The sequence below is a fragment of the Oncorhynchus mykiss genome, chromosome 27 (genome assembly GCF_057628025.1).
Source record: "Oncorhynchus mykiss isolate SJ-2025 chromosome 27, ASM5762802v1, whole genome shotgun sequence".
Taxonomy (NCBI): domain Eukaryota; kingdom Metazoa; phylum Chordata; class Actinopteri; order Salmoniformes; family Salmonidae; genus Oncorhynchus; species Oncorhynchus mykiss.
This window is the reverse complement of record NC_143048.1, coordinates 43,938,167-43,955,169: the sequence shown is the minus strand read 5'-3', so window position 1 is coordinate 43,955,169 and position 17,003 is coordinate 43,938,167. Positions and strand designations below refer to the sequence as shown.

General features: G+C 47.8%; 1 protein-coding gene across 4 annotated transcripts in view; it reads right to left on the bottom strand.

Moving 5' to 3' along the window:
* LOC110508074 (SH2B adapter protein 2) overlaps positions 1-13,354 on the bottom strand; it is a 36,275-nt gene extending 22,921 nt beyond the window's left edge. For all 4 annotated transcript variants that reach the window (XM_036965650.2, XM_090224089.1, XM_090224088.1 and 1 more), the window contains exons 1-2: positions 13,069-13,354; positions 742-1,687 (exon numbers count right to left, since the gene is read on the bottom strand). In XM_036965650.2, the coding sequence (XP_036821545.1) occupies positions 742-1,656 (915 nt within the window). In that variant the 5' untranslated portion in view covers positions 1,657-1,687; positions 13,069-13,354. The remainder of the gene's footprint in view (positions 1-741; positions 1,688-13,068) is intronic.
* Positions 13,355-17,003: the final 3,649 nt, after the last annotated feature.

The window sequence follows — 17,003 nt, the reverse complement described above, 5'->3', positions numbered from 1 at the left end:
CTGTGTTGAATGTGATCGTTTTAAACACGTACATGTAGTATGTGTTAATATTCAGTTTATTATTGTCATGTGTACAGGGCTCTCTTATAAAACAGATTAGAATCTCAATGTGACTCCCTGTTTAAATAATGGTTCAATAAATCAAATCCTCATACTGTGTCTCTCTCCCCGTAAAGCCATGTGTTCCTGAGTGCGTTTCCCCTGAGTCTGCTGCTTAACAAGCTGCTTGATTTGAGGTCCTTCAGAAATCCCTCTATCCCCCTCCCTCCCCTTCTCCCTCCCCATCCATCTCACTCCATCCCCCTCCAGCTCTCCCACCATCCCTCTCACTCCAGCTCATCCCCTCCCTCCCTCCCTCCCCCCAGCTCTACCCCCTTCTCCCTCCCCATCCATCTCACTCCATCCCCCCCCCAGCTCTACCCCCTTCTCCCTCCCCATCCATCTCACTCCATCCCCCTCCAGCTCTCCCGCCATCCCTCTCACTCCAGCTCATCCCCTCCTTCCCTCCCTCGTATCCTTGGGCCCCCTGGTATGAAGGGAGAGCAGAGAGATTTAAACAGCTTCAGTCTTATTTTCTCACTTTAAGGTCAGAACCAGTGATCTGTGAAGCCCACATAGACAAATATGACAGTGTGTGTGTGTGTGTGTGTGTGTGTGTGTGTGTGTGTGTGTGTGTGTGTGTGTGTGTGTGTGTGTGTGTGTGTGTGTGTTTTTGTCCACGTCCATATACTGTAACTCTACCTTGGGTGGCACATAGAACTCCAACAGGAACTTGTCACCCCCTTCGTCCCTCCTGGTCTTCCTCAGCAGCAACCTACACTTCTGCCACTGAGGCACCCCTATACAGTTAGTATCATCAGCTACCATGTAACGCAGAGCACCCTCTCTCTGGATCTCCAGCAGCTCAGCCTTGTGCCCCTGAGACCCCCTGGGAAGACGCAGTCTCTGGGACCATCTGTCCCCACCTGGCTCCCCTCCTCCGTTGACCCGTCTGACCCCTCCGGACCCCACTACAGGGTCTGGTTCAGGGGAGGCGTGGCGGTGCCAGATCTCCTTCACCCCGTCCACCACACACAGACTCATGTTCCTCAGAGAGAATCCCTTCTTGAAGCGGGCCTTGGGGTGTCCCACTGACACGTCCTCTGAGCTGCGTGACTGGCCCAGAGCAGAGGGCTTGTGGGCAGGCTGAGGGGTGCGGGAGGTGGCCATAGAGGAGGAACTGCCTATCCCTTCTAGTCCTAAACCTCCACTGTCCATACTGTCCAGGGACTCGCTGGAGGCACCGGCGTCCTTGCGCCGCTGATAGAGGTCGTTGTGTCCGTAGGGCAAAGGGCAGCCCTGGATCCCCAGGAAGGGAACAATGCTGTATTTGGGGGGAGCGTTGGAGCCGTCGTCCCCTGGCAAGAGCGAGGCCTGGTGGTCCCTGGCCTGGGTGACAGCAGCAGAAAAACACTCCAGGAAGTGTCTGGCGAAGTGCTGCGAGAAGCTGCCGTCGGCGCCCGGGGAGTCGTAGCACGGGTTCTCCGTCAGGAAGCGGCGGAACTTGTGGGCAAAGTCGGCGGCGGAGGCACGGGCATGGAGCTCGCAGAACTCTCGCCAGTCGGGCAGCGGGCATGAGGAGAACTCCGGGCTGCCGGGCACTGCCGCACTGTTCATCACTGGGCCATGCCAACCCACCTGGGAGAGGCTGAGAGAGATGACAGAAGGAAAGGAAGAGGGAGAGAGAGAGAGAGGTGTGAGGTGAGAGAGCGAGGTGAGAGAGAGAGAGGTGTGAGATGTGAGAGAGAGCGAGGTGAGAGAGCGCGTTCCAACATACCGTGTGTCTGTCACCAATAGCAGGGAAAGACACATTACAGTGAGAATGTGTGCAGCCTAGCATATACAAATGACAGCGCCAACAGTCCCTGTCGTGTGAAAAACAGAAGATGTGGGAATGAAACAGACTGCTGAGGCTGGGAGATCGTGAGCGTGTCATTTCCCTAAATAGAGGCGACAGGCCACAGCCCTTCTCTCTCTGTGGAAGAACGATCTCCCCACACAGCCCTGCTACACCGACACACATCAATCACAAGGCTCATATACCAGCTGACATCATATGTTGTTAAGAGGTTATTGACATGGACGTGACTAGAGCCAGATGGAATCTGCAGGAAATCATTTCCTTTTAATAGTTTTTATCCGGCTGTGTTCATCTAATAAAATAAAAAATCTGTATCCTTGTTTTGTACCAGTGTTTGGTTTGGAATTCTACAGATAGCATGACTAAAGCGCAGATACAATATAATTAAATACAATCTAAATTCAAGAGAAACTTAATATATAGCTAAATGTCTAAACTCAAACTGATGAGTTCTCCCTACCTCTCTTCCCTTTGTCTATAGGCAGCCTGCATTAGTTGTTATCCCTGTAAATGAATGTGACAGAGACCACCTGGTTCCTCCTCTCCTACTGGAGATACTCATCCCTCTCATATCTCATCCCCCCCCCCCCCCCCATCTCTCACTCTCATCCCTCTCACCCCCCATCTATCTCATCCATCTCACCCCCCCATCTCTCTCCCTCTCATCCATCTCACCCCCCCCCATCTTTCTCCCTCTCACCCCCCATCTCTCTCTGCCTCTCTGGATGTATGACTCAACCATATCCCTTCACTCCCTGCATCGCCAGGCCCAGGCTGTGCCAAACCACATCAGATCACACACAAACGCTCTCGCTCTCTCCCCCTTCTCCATCCCTGCCCCCCCCCCCCCCCCCCCCTCTCTCCCTCTCATCCATCTCACCCCCCCCCATCTTTCTCCCTCTCACCCCCCATCTCTCTCTGCCTCTCTGGATGTATGACTCAACCATATCCCTTCACTCCCTGCATCGCCAGGCCCAGGCTGTGCCAAACCACATCAGATCACACACAAACGCTCTCGCTCTCTCCCCCTTCTCCATCCCTGCCCCCCCCCCCCCCCCCCGTTCTCTCCACTCTGAAGCCCTGCAGTAAAGAACCAACTGAGCTGGATTAAAATCAGGTCACATGAAGGACCCTGACTGAGCCCAGGGAAGGATAAGGAGAAACCCCACAGTACATAGAGCTGAGAGAGAAACCCCACAGTACATAGAGCTGAGAGAGAAACCCCCCAGTACATACAGCTGAGGGAGAAACCCCCCAGTACATACAGCTGAGGGAGAAACCCCCCAGTACATACAGCTGAGGGAGAAACCCCCCAGTACATACAGCTGAGGGAGAAACCCCCCAGTACATACAGCTGAGGGAGAAACCCCCCAGTACATACAGCTGAGGGAGGGAGCTTCCATCTACCACCTTCTTTCAACATGAAAATACTTGTTTGTGATGCACCGAGATAAAAGTACATCTAGAGTTTGTGGAGGGAAGGGTAAGATAGGGGGAGGAAGGAGGAGAGGATAGGAGGGAGGAACGAGGGAACAAAGGATAGGGCGAGGAAGGAGGGAACAAAGGATAGGAGGGAGGAAGGAGGGAACAAAGGATAGGGCGAGGAAGGAGGGAACAAAGGATAGGGGGAGGAAGGAGGAGAGGATAGGAGGGAGGAAGGAGGGAACAAATGATAGGGGGAGGAAGGAGGAGAGGATAGGAGGGAGGAAGGAGGGAACAAATGATAGGGGGAGGAATCAAATCAAATTTTATTTGTCACATACACATGGTTAGCAGATGTTAATGCGAGTGTAGCGAAATGCTTGTAGGAGGAGAGGATAGGAGGGAGGAAGGAGGGAACAAATGATAGGGGGAGGAAGGAGGAGAGGATAGGAGGGAGGAGGGAGGGAACAAAGGATAGGGGGAGGAAGGAGGAGAGGATAGGAGGGAGGAAGGAGGGAACAAAGGATAGGGGGAGGAAGGAGGAGAGGATAGGAGGGAGGAAGGAGGGAACAAATGATAGGGGGAGGAAGGAGGAGAGGATAGGAGGGAGGAAGAAGGGAACAAATGATAGGGGGAGGAAGGAGGAGAGGATAGGAGGGAGGAGGAAGGAGGAGAAAATCAGAAGACAGGTTCATGTTAAGTGAAATCCCTCGCCTCTCTCAACTCTGGATCCTGTCCCAGAGGAAATACAGCAGGAATGATCGGCATCAATGTCTCCAGTCTTCCCTCAGATGAATCCCAGCCAGAAATCAGCACAATGTAATTGAAGAATCCATAGTCTCGAACCCCTTCTGGGAAAATTGGATAACACTAAACAAACAGAGTTATTTATCCAAAATGGAGATGTACGGGTAAACCACTTCTTCAATCTTTTTGGCCCTATAACAAAGAACAAACAGCAAAAACATATACATGATCAAATACAAATCTTAGTTTCTATTTAAAGACTGCCCTAAAAGGCCTGTGGTGTTGATGGTATCCTCAATGAAATGATAAAATATACAGACCACAAATTCCAATTGGCTATACTAAAACTCTTTAACATCATCCTTAGCTCTGGCACCTTCCCCAATATTTGAAACCAAGGACTGATCACCCCAATCCACAAAAGTGGAGATAAATTTGACACCAATAACCACAGTACCGTGGGATGAGTCGACAGCGACCTGGAAAAATCCTCTGCATTATCATTAACAGCAGACTCTTACATTTCCTCAATGAAAATAATGTACTGAGGAAATGTCAAATTGGCTTTTTACCAAATTACCGTAGGACAGAATTTTTAAAGGGTCTGCTATGCAAATTGATGGAAAGTGGTGTTGGGGGAAAAACATACGACATTATAAAATCCATGTACACAAAATGGAAAAATATTTGGGACAAAAAAATAAACATTTTTCCACAGGGCCGTGAGGTGAGACAGGGATGCAGCTTAAGCACCACACTCTTCAACACATGTATGTAACCTTTCACTGGCTCAGCGACCAGGAGATAGTGTGCTAGGCTCAGCAACCAGGAGATAGTTGGCTAGGCTCAGCAACCAGGAGATAGTTGGCTAGGCTCAGCAACCAGGAGATAGTTGGCTAGGCTCAGCAACCAGGAGATAGTTGGCTAGGCTCAGCGACCAGGAGATAGTTGGCTAGGCTCAGCAACCAGGAGATAGTTGGCTAGGCTCAGCAACCAGGAGATAGTTGGCTAGGCTCAGCGACCAGGAGATAGTATGCTAGGCTCAGCGACCAGGAGATAGTATGCTAGGCTCAGCGACCAGGAGATAGTATGCTAGGCTCAGCGACCAGGGGATAGTATGCTAGGCTCAGCGACCAGGGGATAGTATGCTAGTCTTCTGTTCCCACATGCTTCAAGAGGGCCACCATTGTTCCTGTTCCCAAGAAAGCTAAGGTAACTGAGCGAAACGACTACCGCCCCGTAGCACTCACTTCTGTCATCATGAAGTGCTTTGAGAGACAAGTCAAGGACCATATCACCTCCATCCTACCTGACACCCTAGACCCACTCCAATTTGCTTACCGCCCCAATAGGTCCACATGACGCAATCACAACCACACTGCACGCGGCCCTAACCCATCTGGACAAGAGGAATACCTATATGAGAATGCTGTTCATCGACTACAGCTCGGCATTCAACACCATAGTACCCTCCAAGCTCGTCATCAAGCTCGAGACCCTGGGTCTCGACCCCGCCCTGTGCAACTGGGTACTGGACTTCCTGACGGGCCGCCCCCAGGTGGTGAGGGTAGGTAACAACATCTCCACCCCGCTGATCCTCAACACTGGGGCCCCACAAGGGTGCGTTCTGAGCCCTCTCCTGTACTCCCTGTTCACCCACAACTGAGTGGCCATGCACGCCTCCAACTCAATCATCAAGTTTGCGGACGACACTACAGTGGTAGGCTTGATTACCAACAACGACGAGACGGCCTACAGGGAGGAGGTGAGGGCCCTCAGAGTGTGGTGTCAGGAAAATAACCTCACACTCGATGTCAACAAAACAAAGGAGATGATTGTGGACTTCAGGAAACAGCAGAGGGAGCACCCCCCTATCCACATTGATGGTACAGTGGTGGAAAAGGTGTAAAGTGTTAAGTTCCTCGGCGTACACATTACAGACAAACTGAATTGGTCCACTCACACAGACAGTGTGGTGAAGAAGGCGCAGCAGGTCCTCTTCAACCTCAGGAGGCTGAAGAAATTTGGCTCGTCACCAAAAGCACTCACAAACTTCTACAGATGCACAATCCAGAGCATCCTGTATCACTGTATTGCCTGGTACGGCAACTGCTCCGCCCACAACCGTAAGGCTCTCCAGAGGGTAGTGAGGTCTGCACAACGGATCACCGGGGGCAAACTACCTGCCCTCCAGGGCACCTACACCACCAGATGTCACAGGAAGGCCATAAAGATCATCAAGGACAACAACCACCCGAGCCACTGCCTGTTCACCCCGCTATCATCCAGAAGGCGAGGTCAGTACAGGTGCATCAAAGCAGGGACCGAGAGACTGAAAAACAGCTTCTATCTCAAGGCCATCAGACTGTTAAACAGCCACCACTAACATTGAGTGGCTGCTGCCAACACACTGACTCAACTCCAGCCACTTTAATAATTAAAATGTATCACTAGCCACTTTAAAACTATGCCACTTTATGTTTATATACCCTACATTACTCATCTCATATGTATATACTGTACTTGATACCATCTACTGCATCTTGCCTATGCCGTTCTGTACCATCACTCATTCATATATCTTCATGTACATATCCTTTACCCCTTTACACTTGTGTGTATAAGGTAGTAGTTGTGGAATTGTTAGGTTAGATTACTCGTTGGTTATTACTGCATTGTCAGGAACTAGAAGCACAAGCATTTCGCTACACTCGCATTAACATCTGCTAACCATGTGTATGTGACAGATATTTGATTTGAGTTAGTACTACAGGATGCAAATTTCTGTTTGAAAAGGCTAGCCTTAGCTTTCTTACCTGCCTGTGTATATTTGTTCCTAACTTCCCTGAAAAGTTGCATATCACGGGGGCTATTCGATGCGAATGCAGAACACCACAGGATGTTTTTGTGCTGCTCAAGGGCAGACAGGTCTGGAGTGAACCAAGGGCTATATCTATTCCTAGTTCTACATTAAGACGGTGAGGAAGGCACTTTTAAAGAATAGCCAGGCATCATCTACTGACGGGATGAGGTCAATGTCATTCCAGGATACCCCGGCCAGGTCGATTAGAAAGGCCTGCTCGCAGAAGTGTTTTAGGGAGCGTTTGACAGTGATGAGGGGTGGTCGTTTGGTCGCAGATCCATTACGGATGCAGGCAATGATCGCTGAGATCTTGATTGAAAACAGCAGAGGTGTATTTGGAGGGCGAGTTAGTTAGGATGACATCTATGAGGGTGCACGTATTTACAGATTTGGGGTTGTACTTGGTAGGTTCATTGATAATTTGTGTGAGATTGAGGGCATCAAGCTTAGATTGTAGAATAGCCGGGGTGTTAAGCATGTCCCAGTTTAGGTCACCTAGTAGCACGATCTCAAAAGATAGATGGGGGGCAATCAATTCACATATGGTATCGAGGGCACAGCTGGGGGCAGAGGGAGGTCTATAGCAAGCGGCAACAGTGAGAGACTTGTTTCTGGAAAGGTGCATTTTTAGAAGTAGAAGCTCGAATTGTTTGGGTACAGACCTGACTAGTAGGACAGAACTTTGCAGTAGATTGCAACACCGCCCCCTTTGGCAGTTCTATCTTGGCGGAAAATTTTATAGTTAGCCATGGAGATTTCAGGGGTTTTGGTGGTTTTCCTAAGCCAGGATTCAGACACGGCTAAGACAAATGGGTTGGCAGATTGTGCTAAAGCAGGGAGTACAACAAACTTAGGGAATAGGCTTCTAATGTTAACATTCATGAATCCAAGGCTTTTACGGTTACAGAAGTCAACAAATGAGAGCACCTGGGGAGTGGAGCTAGGCACTCCAGGACCTGGATTAACCTCTACATCATCAGAGGAGGAGTAGGATAAGGGTACTGCTAAATACTATACGAACTGGCCGTCTGGCACGTTCGGAACAGAGGAAAAGGAGCAGGTTTCTGGGCATAGATACATAGTGTACAGACAAAGGTATGGTAGGATGTGAGTACATTGGAGGTAAACCTAGGCATTGAGTAATGATGAGAGCGATATAGTCTCTAGAGACATTTAAACCAGGTGATGTCATCGCATATGTAGAAGGAGGAACAACATGGTTGGTTTTTTATTTTACCTTTATTTAACTAGGCAAGTCAGTTAAGAATAAATTCTTATTTTCAATGGCAGCCTGGGAACAGTGGGTTAACTGCCTGTTGATGGGCAGAACGACAGAGTCGTACCTTTGAACTTGCAACCTTTCGGTTACTAGTCCAACACTCTAACCACTAGGCTACCCTGCCGCCCCAAGGCATATTGAGCAGGGCTAGAGTCTCTACAGTGAAATAAGTCAGTAATCACTAACCAGGACAGTAATGGACAAGGCATATTGATATTAGAGAGAGGCATGCGTAGCCAAGTGAACATATGGGTCCAGTGAGTGGTTGGGCTGACTGGGGGACACGGCGATTCAGACAGTTAGCAGGCCGATGCTAACAAGCTAACAGTTAGTAGGCTGGGGCTAAACAAGCTAGAAGTTAGCAGACCGGGGCAGGAAAGCAAGCAGTTAGCAGACTGGGGCTAGCAAGTTAGCCTTTGGGGGACATCGCGATGAGGGTAAGTCTGTTTTTGCCTCTTCGTGCAGTGACATCGATAGACCAGCTGTGGAATTAGTAGGGTTCCAGGTAGCTCTAGGTAGCTAGCTGGCATAATATACAAAAGTGTGCTAACATAATTGTAAAAGGGTTTTCTAATGATCAGTTAGCCTTTTAAAATGATAAACTTGGATTAGCTAACACAATGTGCCATTGGAACACAGGAGTGATGGTTGCTGATCATGGGCCTCTGTAGATATTCCATGTAAAAAAAAAAAAAAAAGCCGTTTCCAGCTACAATAGTCATTTAAAACATTAACAATGTCTACACTGTATTTCTGATCAATTTGATGTTATTTTAAATGGACAAAAAAAGAAGCTTTTCTTTCAAAAACAAGGACATTTCTAAGTGACCCCAAACTTTTGAACGGTAGTGTATATATGTTCATCAGATGGTTTTAGTACCCTAGCAGTAACTGTGTCTGTCTGTGTCTGTGTCTGTGTGTGTGTGTGTCAGATGGTTTCAGTACCGTTAACAGTAACTGTCCCAGGGGATATGGACAGGAAAGGGACATTACTTGGAGCAGAGGCAGAGAGGCAACTCCAGCCTGCTAAAACACATTGACCAGGAGACATGAGCAGGGCGATCGGATCCAGTCCTCCAAGGAGATGTTCTGTTCAGTACATCACGTTGATTAATACAACAACACTATTACAGCTGCACTCACACAGTCACACACTGCTCTGAGGACTTCCCTGCCAGCTCAGCAGGGCTGTGGGTTGGGGACTCTCTCCCTCCAATTGGTTGAAATTTGGTGGTGATCGCGATCTCCCACCCGAGGAACTCTGGGCCCTGTCATGCTTTCTAAGATTATCCTGGCCAGGACAAGTCATGTGTTCTCTTTACTACAGTAAACACATACACAGGAAGTCACTGCTGGGAAGAGCAGGAAATTGCACAGGCCAAATTCACAACCAGACACATAAGATAAAATGATAGGCAGACACAGAACACACACAGGCCTACAAGGGTAGAATGTAGTGTAAACACAGGGCCACAGCCACACAGAAGTCTATCCAGAAGTCATCTGTTTCCTCTGGGAATTATATCTCAAATTAACAAGATTTGTTCCTTTGGGATCCATAAGAGCAGATCAGACAGTGGAGGGTAGTCTAGTGTGACACTACTGGGACTGACTTACTCACCAAAGGAAGCCTGGCATCAGAGGCCAGAGAAACCAATGGCAGCCTAAATGCATTGCAGAATAAAGGATGCCAGAGAGACGGAGCAGCCGACATTCAGAATAAAGGATGCCAGAGAGAGGGAGCAGCAGACATTCAGAAGAAATGATGCCAGAGAGACGGAGCAGCAGACATTCAGAAGAAATGATGCCAGAGAGACGGAGCAGCAGACATTCAGAATAAAGGATGCCAGAGAGACGGAGCAGCAGACATTCAGAATAAAGGATGCCAGACATTCAGAAGAAATGATGCCAGAGAGAGGGAGCAGCAGACATTCAGAATAAAGGATGCCAGAGAGAGGGAGCAGCAGACATTCAGAATAAAGGATGCCAGAGAGAGGGAGCAGCAGACATTCAGAATAAAGGATGCCAGAGAGACGGAGCAGCAGACATTCAGAATAAAGGATGCCAGAGAGACGGAGCAGCAGACATTCAGAATAAAGGATGCCAGAGAGACGGAGCAGCAGACATTCAGAATAAAGGATGCCAGAGAGAGGGAGCAGCAGACATTCAGAATAAAGGATGCCAGAGAGAGGGAGCAGCAGACATTCAGAATAAAGGATGCCAGAGAGACGGAGCAGCAGACATTCAGAATAAAGGATGCCAGAGAGACGGAGCAGCAGACATTCAGAATAAAGGATGCCAGAGAGACGGAGCAGCAGACATTCAGAATAAAGGATGCCAGAGAGAGGGAGCAGCAGACATTCAGAATAAAGGATGCCAGAGAGACGGAGCAGCAGACATTCAGAATAAAGGATGCCAGAGAGAGGGAGCAGCAGACATTCAGAATAAAGGATGCCAGAGAGACGGAGCAGCAGACATTCAGAATAAAGGATGCCAGAGAGAGGGAGCAGCAGACATTCATAAGAAAGGATGCCAGAGAGAGGGAGCAGCAGACATTCAGAATAAAGGATGCCAGAGAGACGGAGCAGCAGACATTCAGAATAAAGGATGCCAGAGAGAGGGAGCAGCAGACATTCAGAATAAAGGATGCCAGAGAGACGGAGCAGCAGACATTCAGAATAAAGGATGCCAGAGAGACGGAGCAGCAGACATTCAGAAGAAATGATGCCAGAGAGACGGAGCAGCAGACATTCAGAAGAAAGGATGCCAGAGAGAGGGAGCAGCAGACATTCAGAAGAAAGGATGACAGCCCATAGATTAGACCTCATGAGGTAAGGGGTCAGAGGTCAACGTAATACAACCCTCCCATACCACACACTATGACCTTTGACCTGACCTCTTTCTTCCCTCATGAGGTCATATCAGCCCTGCCGGCTGCTTCCTGACTCTCAACCAACTGTCACAGAGAGGAATGTTCTCTTCTCCAGGTAGAAGTGAGACGTAGCCTAGCAACAGATCTAGAATCAGTTTTGCTCCCCCCTTCACAGATACAGCCTCTCCTATACATACGGGTGCCTTCACAGATACAGCCTCTCCTATACATACGGGTGGGTGCCTTCACAGATACAGCCTCTCCTATACAGACGGGTGCCTTCACAGATACAGCCTCTTCTATACAGACGGGTGCCTTCACAGATACAGCCTCTCCTATACAGACTGGTGCCTTCACAGATACAGCCTCTCCTATACAGACGGGTGCCTTCACAGATACAGCTTCTCCAATACAGACTGATAGCGCCAGACTGGGCTGACATGATGACAGCAGTCAGGGCAGGCATAACTTACTGCCCTATAGCCATACTATTTACAAGCATAATGTACTCAGAGTACACACAAACATGAAAACAATGCCTGAGGTGTGCTGTATCACAGAAATACTATCGACAGGAATCTATCGCTGTGTTCTGATTCTGGATGTGCCTACTGTTGGTCTACAGGCGCCTCCAGTGCTGTAAAAGAAACAAGGAGGCACTTATAAACAACCCACACGCCACTGTGCATGTTAAACACACTAATTAGCGTGTGAGCAGACCGGAGACAAACAGAGCGAATGTAAATATTGAGTGAGCAGCGTTCCTCCATTATGACCAAAGGTGATAAAGGATAGAGCGCGTGAGACGCTCATTCCGCGACTCGTTGCTTCTTCCGGTGTCTCTCACTCACTAAATTAATTTCACAGATGATCAAAACACCCTGAAATTCAAGATGTGGGAGTTTTCTTTTCATCTTGAAACTATAAAATATGACCGGTGCATACATATGCTGTAATCAGAGAATGAATTCTGTGAACAAATAGGTTACTGGATCATGTTTTTTAGTAGACTGGTAACAAAACCAATCAGTAGTAAACATTGCCTAGGTTAGCCTACATGTTAGCCTGCACTGCACTGATCATTTATTAAGTGGCATGATTGTTGTCTGATCTTCACTGTAGCCTCTGTTTGATCATAGTCTATCGAATGAAACAGTCCGCAATAACAACATTATGCCTATAAGAGCCATTACCAATTAGATAGAACTGTAAAATATATATCACTAGCCTATGCCTTTTAATAATCAATGGGAAAAATCAATATGCATGCTGTGGTACCATGTGCGCGCGGACGCGGTGCTCATGAATGAGAAATAACCGGCTATTGAACCGCTGAGCACCGAGTCTGCGACTGAAAGAACGGGTCCCGAAATCCGCGTTAATGAAGGACTGTTAACAGAGTAGACTTTATAGGCAAAGCCAGGACACAGACTCTGAGATTGCCAATGACTGCTGGATACATGTTATTGTGGTCTGTGTTAATGTCCCCTCGAGAGACCTACCCCTAGATCCGCTAAATGGATTAGGGGAAAAGTCCCTTACCGCATAGTCCCAATCCCGAGTAGCTTTGTCTTGAGGCCTCTCGGAGGAAGCCCATCAATCATTGAGGTGTAATAAGAACGGCATCAATCGAGTCTGTTATAGCCTAGGCTACCAGTGTGTCGCTACAATGTTTTTAAATGGATGCGTTTCAGCACCCGGCGCGTTGTCGGGGCGAATAGACAGACGGTTATCCTTCAGCACCTGGAGCGAACACAGTGAGGGCTGAGCCAAACTGCCGAGCCGAGAATTGCTACCCTCCTCACTAAAGCACGACGCAAACATTTTCATAGCCTTTAAATAAAATGATATGTGGAACGTAGCCTAAACTACAAGTTGGCGACCATAAAGGCAAATAGTAAACTAGAATGCGCGCCATAGCGCCCAGCAACATCCAAGCAGGTCGGAAGCCACAAAATGGATAACATGAACGCAGCAGCGCTCACCTCGATGTCCGACTCACTGCACGGCGCTACGATCCCCGCTGATGTCGGGGAGCCAATCCTTGCACTGTTGGTTGTTGTTATTTTGTTGTCCAATCAAGGCCAATACTATGCATTAATTCTCTTCATATCGGAGATTAGGAGGCTACCGCGGCAACGTTACATTTTCTCCATATCCGCTCGACGCACACTACACTTTAGGATCCACCGTCTCTCAGCCCAGGGATGGCTGTGTGTGCGTGTGTTGATCTCTCTCTCTGATCTATTTAACAGTCCTCGCAGTCTGCCCTTAAAGGGGCCGAGCGCGATTCCTGCTTTCTCTAGATCGGTTCACATGCCCAAGGTAGAAACTTTGCGTGTTTCTTTGTGATCTTGAATGGAAGTCTATTATGTGTGATCCCACCAGGCTCCCTCTTCACCCCCCCCCCCCCCCCCAACACGTTTGTTTTACTGTCCCCGTGGGGACAAAACAATTGATCAAAATCCTATCTTCCCTAACCTCTAACCTTAAAAGGCATGTTTCCCTATCCAAAACTGCTCGGAACAGTCTGTGTATATATTATGACAAAATGTTGTTAAGTTTTAGTTCGTTTTGGTCTGTGGTGTAAAGTATTTAAGTAAAAATACTACTTAAGTAGTTTTTGGGGGTATCTGTACTTTACTATTTATATTTTTGACAACCTTTACTTTATGACATACCTAAAGAAAATGATGTACTTTTTACTCCTTACATTTTCCCTGACACCCAAAACTACTCGTTACATTTTGAATGCTTAACAGGAGAGAGAACTGGTCTAATTCACACACTTATCAAGCAAGATAACATCCCTGGTCATCCCTACTGCCTCTGATCTGACTGTCTCACTAAACAGAGAACATCCCTGGTCATCCCTACTGCCTTTGATCTGACTGTCTCACTAAACAGAGAACATCCCTGGTCATCCCTGCTGCCTCTGATCTGACTCACTAAACACAAATACTGTATTTGTAAATGATGCCTAGGGGTTGGAGTGTGCCCCTGGCTTTCCGTACATTTAAAAAACAGGAAAATGGTGCTGTGTTTAACATAAGGAATTTGAAATGATTTGTACTTTTACTTTTGATATTTATTTTATTTTTCACATTTGTTTAACTAGGCAAGTCGGTTAAGAACAAATTCTTATTTTCAATGACGGCCTAGGAACAGTGGGTTAACTGCCTGTTCAGGGGCAGAACGACAGATTTGTACCTTGTCAGCTCAGGGTTTTGAACTTGCAACCTTCCGGTTAATAGTCCAACGCCCTAACCACTAGGCTACCCTGCCCTTACTATTGATACTTAAGTATATTTAAAACCAAATACTTTTAGACTTCTGCATATAACCACATAATACATATGAGCGGATTAACTTAAATTGAAAATTGGGTTAAGAATTGTGCTCGAATCAACGCAATATTATCCACCTTCAGTGTACCATACCGAAAAACAAAACGAACTATGCAAGATTTAGTATGCAAAACTAACTGTGCAATATATTTCCTTGTGGGTAGAGCGCATTGGAGAAGGATTATATTGTATTGACAGGCACAATTGATGCCGCGTTCAAGACACCTGGGAACTCTGAAAAATACGAGGTCAAATCATGACGTCAGCGATCTTCAGGTCGGAAAGTCGGAGCTCTGGAAAGAGGCCAGAGTTGATAAATTGATTTTTTTTCCCCAGTCGGAGCTCGTTTTTTTCTCCCAGAATTCCCAGTTGTTTTGACGCACTGAAGTCGAAAATCGGAGTTCTGAGTTCCCAGTTCTGAGTTCCCAGTTGTCTTGAACGCTACACAGACCGGTGCACCGTAACCAATCAGAGCTGCAGAAGGCCTGTAATGGCCTGTATTGAACATCACACATCTGCTGCAAACATCTGTAGGCTAAATGATAGAACAGCCATTTACATATACAAATGTAATGGGATGCATTTTTCTCCCTTGTTTTCGATGGTAGGCTTCTCTGCCTACATTGTGATCAAATAGCCACAGTAGCCTACTTGACCACTGGTAAAACTGTAACTGAAAGCGGATACAGCCTCAGTGTTCACAGTGAACACATGCCTGAAGTTACACACAATTTTCACAATGTTCATGTTTGCGCTCAGCAGACCTGAAATTTGCTCAGTGCCTAACATTTATACCTACTCCATTATATCAGAGTTTATAAACCTGGTCCTGGTCCTGCCCCTGGTCCTGGTTCTGCCCCTGGTCCTGGTTCTGCCCCTGGTCCTGCCCCTGGTATGCCACATGAACATGCAACCTACCCCAGCCATTTAGGCACAGCAAGATACATACATTCATTTGGTGGCAGACAGACAGACACAGTAACATCATTGAGTGCGTGCGGACGGACATATCTCTGCACACAGACAGACAGACAGACAGACAGACAGACAGACAGACAGACAGACAGACAGACAGACAGACAGACAGACAGATCTCTGCACACACAGACAGACAGACAGACAGATCTCTGCACACAGACAGACAGACAGACAGACAGACAGGACAGACCTCTGCACACACAGACAGACAGATCTCTGCACACACAGACAGACAGACAGACAGACAGACAGACAGATCTCTGCACACACAGACAGACAGACAGACAGATCTCTGCACACAGACAGACAGACAGACAGACAGACAGACAGGACAGACCTCTGCACACACAGACAGACAGATCTCTGCACACACAGACAGACAGACAGACAGACAGACAGACAGACAGACAGACAGACAGACAGACAGACAGACAGATCTCTGCACACACAGACAGACAGACAGACAGACAGATCTCTGCACAGACAGACAGACAGACAGACAGACAGAGACAGACAGACAGACATACAGACCTCTGCACACACAGACAGACAGACAGACAGACAGATCTCTTTACACACAGACAGACAGACAGACAGAGACAGACATACAGACAGACAGACAGATCTCTGCACACAGAGACAGACAGACAGACAGACAGACAGACAGACAGACAGAGACAGACATCCAGACAGATCTCTGCACACAGAGACAGACAGACAGACAGACAGACAGACCTCTGCACACACAGACAGACAGACAGACAGATCTCTGCACACACAGACAGACAGACAGACAGACAGACAGATCTCTGCACACACAGACAGACAGACAGACAGATCTCTGCACACACAGACAGACAGACAGACAGACAGACAGACAGAGACAGACATACAGACACAGTAACTCATTGAGTGCAGAGTGACCCAGCCTCCACCATACGATTTCTCACAGTATTGTTCTTTCAGACTGTCTCCTGAAAATCATTCACAGGGGCTTCCTGGGGGAGGGGCTCAGACCAGCTGGACACAGACACACACACACACACACACACACACACACACACAGAGCTGCTCTGAGTTCCAGAATGGGGTGAAAATGTCAGCCATAATGTTCAGGGAGAAATTCAAACCCGTCTGACTGGAACGAATGGCCCTAGAGGCATAATCCTGATTTAATGTTTACATTTTAGTAATTTAGCAGACGCTCTTATCCAGACCGACTTACAGGTTAAGTGCCTTACTCAAGGGCACATCGGCAGATTTCTCACCTCGAGGATTCAAACCAGCGACCTTTCGGGCTACTGGCCCAATGCTCTTAACCACTAAGGTTACTGGCCCAATGCTCTTAACCACTAAGGTAATTGGCCCAACTCTCTTAACCACTGAGGTTACTGGCCCAACATTCTTATCCACTAAGGTTACTGGCCCAACGCTCTTATCCACTAAGGTTATTGGCCCAACGCTCTTATCCACTAAGGTTATTGGCCCAACGCTCTTACCCACTAAGGTTATTGGCCCAACGCTCTTAACCACTAAGGTTATTGGCCCAACGCTCTTAACCACTAAGGTTATTGGCCCAACGCTCTTAACCACTA